This window comes from Myiozetetes cayanensis, unplaced genomic scaffold (genome assembly GCF_022539395.1).
Source record: "Myiozetetes cayanensis isolate MyiCay16 unplaced genomic scaffold, myiCay2020 scf2-11, whole genome shotgun sequence".
Taxonomy (NCBI): Eukaryota; Metazoa; Chordata; class Aves; order Passeriformes; family Tyrannidae; genus Myiozetetes; species Myiozetetes cayanensis.
Genome location: NW_026087411.1, coordinates 111,887,900 through 111,897,462, shown reverse-complemented (window position 1 = coordinate 111,897,462; position 9,563 = coordinate 111,887,900). Strand labels below are relative to the sequence as shown.

Below are 9,563 nucleotides of genomic sequence, written 5' to 3'. Positions count from 1 at the left end.
CCTCTGGAGGGTGCAAAGAAGATGGAGCCAGGATTTGTGTCAGGTCCCAGTGCCCAGGACCAAAGGCCATCACACTGGAACAGGAGATTCCTCTGAACATCAGGAAACATTTTTTTTTATTCTGAGGGTGGCCAAGCACTGCCACAGGTTGCCCAGAGAGGTGATGGTGTCTCCATCCTTGGAGATCTTCAAAATCCACCTGGACATGGACCTGGACAGCCAGCTCTGGGTGGCCCTGCCTGAGCAGAGCCAGGTGACTCCTAGAGGTCTCTTCCAAACTGAACCATTCCGTGGCTGTGGGTGATGAACTCAAATCCCTCTAATCAGTGTCAGGGCAGCCATTGTGAACTTCCCTTGTAGAAAGGGAATGAAATCCAATATTTATTGTGAAGCCTGTGAAGTGCTTTGCGATGCACAGACAAAACCACTCCCTATTGTTCATTATTATAATTATTATCCACTCTAATATATCCTCTCCATAATTATTATCCCCCTTTCTTCCTAATGACTCATGACCTTCTGTAGTTGCGCATTTGGGAATTTCACACCACACAAGTTGTTTTGCTTTCATAGATTTTTTTTTTCCCCACTAAGGTTTTAAATAAAGATCAGTACAGTACAAAGCTTAAAATATTGTCAATGTTTTCAACATTACAAAGTCAGCAGATGGGAGTTGGGAAGGGAATGGTTAATATGGAACACTCATACCCTTCCCTGTTTCCCAGAGGAAAAAAAAATACAAACTCTTTTGTACTTCTGTTTAGTTACAAACAGTGCTTAAAAATAATCTTGTCAGTAAAAGTTGTAAATTGCAAGGCACATGAGGAACCCGTCCTTGCCTCATTACATGAATCATTAGGCATAAATACAAATTTAAGGCACCTGTCTCCATCCTCCCCTCCTGCTCCATACACTGAGGAAATCCTGTCAGTGGGAAATAGCTGTTAAGAGCAACCCTGGACCAGCAGACAGCAAAGGGGCTGTCCCTGATCCTTAGGTTCCTTCAGGATGAATCCCAAAAAAGAAACAGCATAAGGCACATTGTGATGAATTCTTGGGAATTGTCCTGGTTGCAAGATCTGCAAGAATACTGCCTCAGGATAAGAGATTCCTGGGAGAGAGGATTAGAACCTTGGTCCCTTTGGGATCTCAGGTGTGCTCAACCTTTGGTGGTCAGCTCTTCACCAAAACCTGGCCATGGGTACATCTTTCCTGACCTTGCATCCTGAGGAATACCAGGATGGAAGGAGACATGCTCCAAGCATCGAGCCCAAGGAAAAGGCTTGAGCAGCTCCCAGACAACTATTTATCAACAGCAACACTCCTGCTCTCTCTGGATCAATGGCAGGGCTTCCAGAGGGCATCCACAGCCACCTCCCAATGGAGGCCCAGCAGACTGCACAGCATGTGGAGCCTGCCCAGGTAGGCAGCCAGGTGTACAAGGCACGGGGATGAAGGAAACAAATGAGTTGGTTGGAGGGGGAGGAGGAGGAGGATGGAGACAGGGACGAAGGAAGCTCCAGTGTTGGTGAGCCCCTTGTGACACAAGGGCGCATCCTCACAGCAGCACAGATCCGTAGGGCAGGGCCCTGCCCCATCCACCCATCATAGTAACCAGGAGGTCAGCTCCAGGTGGGAACGCAGGGCCACGTGGGGACGGGAGCGGCGTCACCTGAGGGGAAACGGGAGAGTGTGCAAAGACACCCCCACTGTCACACAACTGCCCCAGAGGGGAAGTGTCACTTCTGCTCGACCAGGGAGAAGACTTATGACCAAAAATACCTTGGAAGAGCCCTGTGGGCACCTCTCCCTGTCCCTGAACTAGACAGCATTACCTTTGACATGGGCAGGACATGTCATCTTAAACCCTAAGAGAAGGAGGTGCCTGGGTCATCCCTTCCTTTGGTACCAGTGTAATTCCAGGTAGCAGCAGAGCAGGTTTGTCATTAACAGCCACGCCCAATCCCTCTCCATTTTATCCCAGAAATGAGCTCTGGACCAGCCTGATTTACACCTCTTCCTGATACCATCCAGCCAGTTCGACACTCAGTGCCTTATTCCGCCTTACCTACCTCAAAATCAAGGCAAATTAGGCTGTGAGAAAAATCTCTGCTCCCACAGGAAGCCCTTCCCCAAACTGGGTGGAGATCCACAAGCAAAGCCAGAGGGGCCATGGAGGGAACAGCCCATCAGTGCAGCTGGGCTAACTGAGCAGCCAGCTGCCATGCAAGGAGGGACTGCTGCTGGCCTCCACTCCAGCCCTTCCCTGCAGGCAGCAGTGTTGTCCAAGTGAGCTGACTCAAAGTTAAAATCAGCCCAAATTACTGACATTTTTTCAGTAGGACTGGTTTCCTGACGCTCTGTCTCCCGGCATCAGCTCCCTCCGTGGTGAGATGTGCGTGGGAAGGGGTATAACGAGGTGCAAGTGGGACCATCCCCGCTTGCCACTCCCCTGAGACAGATTTACTGTTAGGTCAGCATGGCCATACTATCAAAAACACCAGAAGAAATGAAGTAATTACTTCTAAGATGGACTGGATGTAAACCAGAAGGCCCAGACTGATGAGAAAGGTTGGAGTAGATGACCTCCTGAAGGCTTTCCTATGATTTCTTCTCCTATACTGCCAACTTACTTCTCTCCCCTCTGTATTTAATCTGTCTATAGGGCCATGAGTTCCAAATTTATCCACAAAACACAGGACCAGCAGAGCACCTATTAATAGATCTGTTTTCTGTCACCTATTTATAGATCCTCTGTCTGGCCCACCTTGCTCCTCCAGCACTGTTTCCTTCAGGCTAATCTTAACCCAGCTAGGAGGCTCTGCAGATAGAAAATCCAAAGGCAAAGCCTTTCTGGATAATCAATCATGTGCACAGGCACATACACGAACACAGACACACCTCAAGAGCTAAACCACAGATCAAGTGCAGAAATCAGTGCCTGTCCTCACAAATCATACCCCCAACCCTACACTCTGCCTGCTCAGAACCAGCAATCACAATTCATTTGCCTGCCCTTGGGTTCACTGAGACAAATCCATGGCTGGAATAGATCCCATTGATTTTTTCGTTCCAGCATGGATTTATATCTCCTTGGTGGTTCCATATCCAATATTCCCCCCCAAGCAAGCACAGAAGAGACTCATCTAGTGGGGGACACAGTAACCCAACCTTTGCTACACCTTGGACAGGAGTGACCTGTGGACTTCAAGTGTCCCTGACCACTATCTTTGCTACTCCACACAGGAATCACCAAGTCCCAAGGACAAACCCATCCCAAGGTTTCACAGGACCCTAATCCTGTCACCCTGCTCCTGCCTTTAGCTGTTCTACCTTCATCCAGTGCTGATGAAAACATGCCAGAGTCACAATCCAATTGGTCAGAGAAAAGCAACCCTGGTTTTTCAAGATCAGCTTTCCCACAAGGCTCATCGAAGAACTGTTTGGTGTCCCAGAAAGCACCATTAAGAAGGGAATAAAGACTCCTTCACCTTCATGCCCTCTTGGCCATGACCACAGTGGGGCTGTTGGAGGATCAGAGCCTTTCCTGAATCAAACAGGCCACAACCAAGTTACTCCACACTGCATGGACATTGCTGAAGGTCAGTCAGACTCCCTAGACAGATGATACAGACCCAGTTTGTCCCAGAGGACCCCAGGTCAGGCCTAAGCCTCCAAAGATGTTTTGCCAAAGCCACCTCAGCAACCTGGCAATGACATACTTGACAAGGGGGCCGTAGAGAGAACCTAGAGCAGGAAAAGCACTGTGCCAGCCACTGTGCCACACGTGCCCTCAAAGCTGAACCCTAGAAATGTAAACTCTCCCTGAAACCTTCCTACTGCCTTTGATAGGAACAGTTCTCCCACAGATATGGCAAAGCCCAGAGAGATCATCACATCCAGCTGAGTTCCTCATGGAGTTCTGAGCCCTGGCAGACCTTTCTACAGTCTCACAGCCTTCAGGCTGCCCTCACTGACACTGAGCAGTGTATCACCCACAGCTCTACGAGAATGAACAAGGAACCTCTGCCTATTCCAGCATCCTTGGTTCAATGGCTTGTTCTGCCTTAAAACACTCCATGTTCCCCCTCCCCACATGGCAAAAGGCAATCCCTGCTGTGAAAATGCATCCAGCATGAAGTGTCCAGCCCTCCACCCGAGTCCAGAGTCCCGGTTAGTCACAGCGTGTTAGGCAAATAAGACAGTTGTGTCTCTAATATGTTATGCCCCCTTTTTGTTGACTTTTGTCTGGTGATGCCACGCCCATCACATCTGTGACTCTCAGGAGTCCTTTGTAGCCAGCCTGGCCTTGATCCTGCGCTGCAGGACGTAAGCTGTGATGGCACTACAAGCCACCAAGCCAAAAAAGAGATGCAGGAGAGATAAACAGTGAAAGGCCCGTGTCTCTTCAGGAAGATCTCCTGCCTGTTCTTGTAATCCAAAAGAATGGCCTCCAGCTGTGACAGGGTGCAGATGGCCAGGAAGGTGTGGAAGATCTGGTGGGCATGGCCAACGATATCGCAGGAGCCAGGGAAGTACTTCTCAGGGACGGGGCAGGAGAAGAAATAAGCGCTGATAAGGAAAAACAGTATCTGGTACGTGTGGTACCAAGCAGCATCCTCCTCACAGCCCCCCAGGTGACACACAACCACCCGGTGGGCCACGGGACTGATATCCAGGACGAAGGCGAGCCCGGCTGGGATCACCTGGCACATCTTCCTCATGATGGGGTAAGGCCGTCGGTACCGGTACTTGGCGTAGCAGCAGCCGGCACAGGACAACCAGCCACAGAAAGCTGCTGCCGGCAGGAAGAAAAGCCAGAACTTGTCGTACCAGGCTTGGTCAGAGCTGTAGTAGAAATGAGCCAGGGCACTGCCATACTGGTAGATGCTGACCCCAACATAGTCCACGAAGTAGAAGGTGTAGTGGTACAGCTCCGACTTGGACTGCAGCAGGTGGGCCAGGAGGCTGCAGGTCAGGTAGGTGACAGAGGAGAGGACAAAGATGAGCAGAGGCAAGGACCACGCGTCCACGGGCAACTGCTCAGCCTCCACAAACGTCTTGAACCTCAGCAGCACGGCCAGCGCCGCCAGCAGATGAGTCCACACGTTGACCACCTCGTTGTGCTTCTGGAAGAGGCTGAGGAAGTAGTAGCGCCAGTCCTGGCCGGTGGGGCGGTAGCCGGAGTGGATGTAGGGCTCCCGGAACAGCTGCGGCACCTCGCACTCCTTCACCGTGCACGGCATCTTGGGCAAGCCATCCTCCAGCAGCCGGGGCAGCCGGCTGAGGTGCTGCCCGCTGAGGGACAGCGTGCTGATCCGCTCCAGGATGGCTGTCATCCCGCTGCCAGGCACCAGGGAATGTTGCCTTTGCGCTCTGAGGGGAGGGGAGAAAGAGGAAGTGTTAGTGGTGATGCATTGCTGACATTCCTTGTGGGATTAACTGTGGCACCATCAAGATGCTGGGCGTGAGAGGCCCTTCCAGTGCCTAAAGGGGCTCCAAGAGAGCTGGAGAGGGACTTGGGACAAGGGCCTGGAGGGACAGGACAAGGGGGAATGGCTTTAAACTAAAAATAAGGGTAAATTTAGAATAGATATAAGGAAGAAATTCTTCCCTGTGACGGTGGTGAGGCCCTGGCACAGGTTGCCCACAGAAGCTGTGGCTGGCCCATCCCTGAAAGTGTCCAAGGCCAAGTTGGATGAGGCTTGGAGCAACCTGGGATAGTGGAAGGTGTCCCTGCCCATGGCAGGGGGTTGGAACAAGATGGTCTTAAAGGTCCCTTCCAATGCAAACCATTCCATGATTCTACAAATATGAGGTGAGTTTAGGGGATACCAGGTGTCCTGGCCAGTAGACCTAAATTCATTATGAAGAAGGATGGCACAGCCCTGACCCTGAAGTTCAGCCTATGTTCAGCAATGTCACAAGCCTGCCCTTCCTCCTCACTTCCTCGGGTTTGGAGCATGTTCAGGAGGAGCCAGGACCTGCCAAAGCGGGGGTGCAAGAAGCACCTGATGGCAAGAAAGCACCTGATGATTTCTGAAGGGGATTTTTCATCCCTTTCCCCAGAACAAAATGCTCAGGGACAAAACTGGGATGTAATTAATCATCTAAGGAATAACCCGCTTGTCTGCACGTGAGTGAAGAGGTCCCAACCAAATTATGGAGGTTGCAAAGAAGCTCAGCTTCCCCACCAAACAACCTGCACATGGGTTACGTGCCTGGGGCTGCTGGCAAAGGGAGAAGTGGAGAAATCCAGAATCCCAAACCTGCAGCCCTCATTCCTCCACATGTAAGAAGCATCAGGACTGGGAGGTGATGGAGAGTGAGAGGCATTGACTGCATTCAGGCTGGCTGCAGTTTGGGGACAGCACTGGAGCTTTGGGAAGGGCTGGCAGAAATGTCTCTGGATGTTCAGAGCAGCCAAACCCAGTCCTGGGCACTTCTCTGCCTGCTCTGCTCCTTGGTAACTTCCAGAGTTCCTAAGTTCTGTCTGGAAAGATTCAGATTCAGGGCACAGCAGGATCCTAATGTCTGGAGAACACCTCCCAGCCCTCTGTTCCCCAATAACCTGGATATTTCTCTTCCCTTCTGGTGTTTATGTCACACAAAACTGAGGAGAATTCATCACAGATGCCCACGCTTGAACCAAAGTTAATGCTGGTGCAGTCCCAGGACAGGACAGAGTCAAACACCACGAGAGAGTTTCTGAAAAAAGGGAAATGGGACCTGGCAGTCCCAAAGTGAGACAACACAAGAGCAAAGCCAGAGCAGACTCTGAACCAGGTGGCAAGTCCCACTTCCTCTTGCAACCCACAACCTCTGATAAGAGACAAAATATTTTCATGTTGCTTCCTTACTCTAGCAGATGGTAGTTGTCATAATTAAGTTTCATTTTCCAGCAAATTCTTTCTGCTCTGCACTTTCTAGGCTTTCTCTCTTAGCACCTCTCAAGGCTGTTTTGTTTTTTTTCCCTGTCTGCCTCAGGGGAATTTGTCTGCTGAGTTTGATGGAGCTGCCTTAGATGGTTTGGTTTGGAAGGGACCTTAAAGATTATCCAGTTCCAACCCCCTGCCATGGGCAGGGACACTTTCCACTAGTCCAAGTTGTTCCAAGCCCCATCCAACCTGACCTTGAACACTTCCAGGGATGTGGGGCATCCACAGCTTCTCTGGGCAACCTGTGCCAGGGCCTCACCACCCAAGTTTTCATCCAAACTACTTTAGACTTGAGTTTCAGCACAAGGCACAGCCCAAGCAAGAACATCCCTGGCTGTGCCACACTGTAGTACTGACCTTCTATTTTCCCAGATCTCCTTTGGATGATCTGGCCAGAGACAGGCTGGAGGCTGAGCACGGTGGGGTGGGAAGGACATGGAGATTTTATGGATGTGTCTGTACTAAGACAGTGTTTGATTTCCTGATCTGGGTGCACAGACAAGAGCTCCCTCCCCACACCAACTGCGTCTCGTCACTGCAGCACCAAGGCACCTGCTCTCTCCAGAGGATGTTTCCCAGGCCTCATGCACAGGTTTTGTCCTGTGCAGAGGTGACAGCACGGACTCTGAAGTGCTCTGTGTGTCCTAAGCTGCTCTGCCCCATCCATTAACGTGTCATAATGTGTTTCACGCTGCTCCCAGCATTTGCTCTGATGTAACTCAGCAAGAGGGCTTGGATCCCTGCTCAACAGCTCCCAACTTCCCTTTAACTAAGCACGGTCCAAGGATTTGGGCCTACTACAGGGAGTTCAGGACTGACTCTTCATCCCAGTTCATCCCACCACAACGCTGGAAAGCCCTCCAAAAAATGTATTAACCACTGATGGGGATCATCAGATTAAATTAGATATTAGGAATTTAAATTAATAGATTAGATTAGACATTAGGAATTTAGATTATTTAGATATTAGGAAGGAATTCTTGGCTGTGAGGCTGGTGAGGCCCTGGCACAGGTTGCCCACAGAAGTTATGGATGCCCCATCCCTGGAAGTGTTCAAGGTCAGGTTGGATGGGGTTTGGAGCAACCTGGGATAGTGGAAGGTGTCCCTGCCCATGGCAGAGGTTGGAACACAATGAGCTTTACGGTCCCTTCCAACTCAAATCATTCTGTGATTTTAGGATCATCGTGCCAAGGCACAAGGAGAGAGGACATGCTGGAGCTCCTCACCTCTTGGAGGACACAGACTAATGCTAGAATGGATCCCAGGACATCAGGAACTGGAAACCAGCTCTGATACATCACAGACCTGCACAGGGAGCAGGGTCAGAGCGCTCATCTCCTGAAACCTGCCTTCGAAGAGCAAAGACAGCCAGAAGACACACAGGAAGGCAGCAATCAAGCTTGGGAAGGAATATGGATACACAGGAATGCAAGGGGCACACCACCCCTTCCACAGTGCCATGGCCTGCCTGCTTTGCATGCTGACAGGGGTATGAGGGAGACAGGCAGCTTCTGTCCCAGGCACAGCCTGGCTCCGGCTTGCACCGCGTGTGCCCGCGCCAGGATTTTGCCACGGTCTCTCATCCCCAGAGCTCAGCGTACACAGCTCTGAGAGGTTACACACTGCACATCTCCCTGACCGCAGAGATTATTCCAGGCAGGCTTTCGCAGCTGGAAAATGCCAGTTTTTTTAAACAGGCTGAGGGGCAGAGATTTTCAAAATAACAGCCCGAAATCACAAGAAACACATCTGATACGCAGCACTAAGTCAGGAACCTGGTGGACGGCTCATTTTAAACCTTGTGACATTGACGAGTGAGTGCGAGTTGGCAGTTTCCAGCGATCATGTGATGGACAAAGCGACGAGCAATTAACGTTAGAAAAGAGAGAGAAAGGAGGGGGGAAAAAAAAAACACCACCAACAACAACAAAAACCACCAACCCAGAAACCCAAGGTCAGCACTGGCTGTTTCACTTTCACAGAGCCCCTATTCTTTTCCCTTCACGGGGGCGTAGGAGCAGCTGAAAGCCACATTCATCGTCGGGGTGTCTCGTTGAGATTCCGTCCTCACCCCCCATCTCCGGGGGATTCAGTTATTTTGGCTGCTCCCAATTAATAGCAACCAAGTATCGTTTGTTCACGGAGGGAGCTGCAAGGCGAGAAGGAGGGCGTGGACGATGGCCAGGCTGGATCATTACAGCCACAATAAAAAACCCCGGCACAGGAGGAGAACGATCCCGTTCCAATTTTTTTTCTCTCCCTTTTGAAGAGAGTAATTGGAAACCCGAGCTTTTTCCCAGCTCTTTTGCTTTTTGGTCACAGTCTGATGGAAGGGTTTGAATGAGAAAATTTCCTACAGAGTACGGTCGATTTTCCCACCGGTCTGGCCTCAGCCTCCACTGTCTGAGACTGAGGCTGTACCAGTGTGATATATTTGTTTGCAGACTTGTATTCAGGCATCAGAGGTTTACGCAGGCTCCCAGAAAGGCAGTAATTCCTGGTAAACAAAGCAGGGAGAACTGGGGGAACTCAGCTGTGGGGAAGTCTTTAATAAACGCATTGCATTTAAAATAGGGGGGAAAAAAACCCACAAACTAAAAAAGAAGTGGCTGTGGACAGCATGA

At 50.6% G+C, this 9,563-nt stretch overlaps 1 protein-coding gene across 1 annotated transcript; it reads right to left on the bottom strand.

Annotated features, from left to right (window-relative positions):
- Window positions 1-341: 341 nt before the first annotated feature.
- Window positions 342-8,496, bottom strand: PAQR8 (progestin and adipoQ receptor family member 8). The gene is given in 3 exon segments (XM_050315941.1): window positions 342-4,370; window positions 4,373-5,376; window positions 8,166-8,496. Coding segments are annotated over 2 exon segments (1,056 nt in total). The 5' UTR covers window positions 5,340-5,376; window positions 8,166-8,496; the 3' UTR covers window positions 342-4,281.
- Window positions 8,497-9,563: the final 1,067 nt, after the last annotated feature.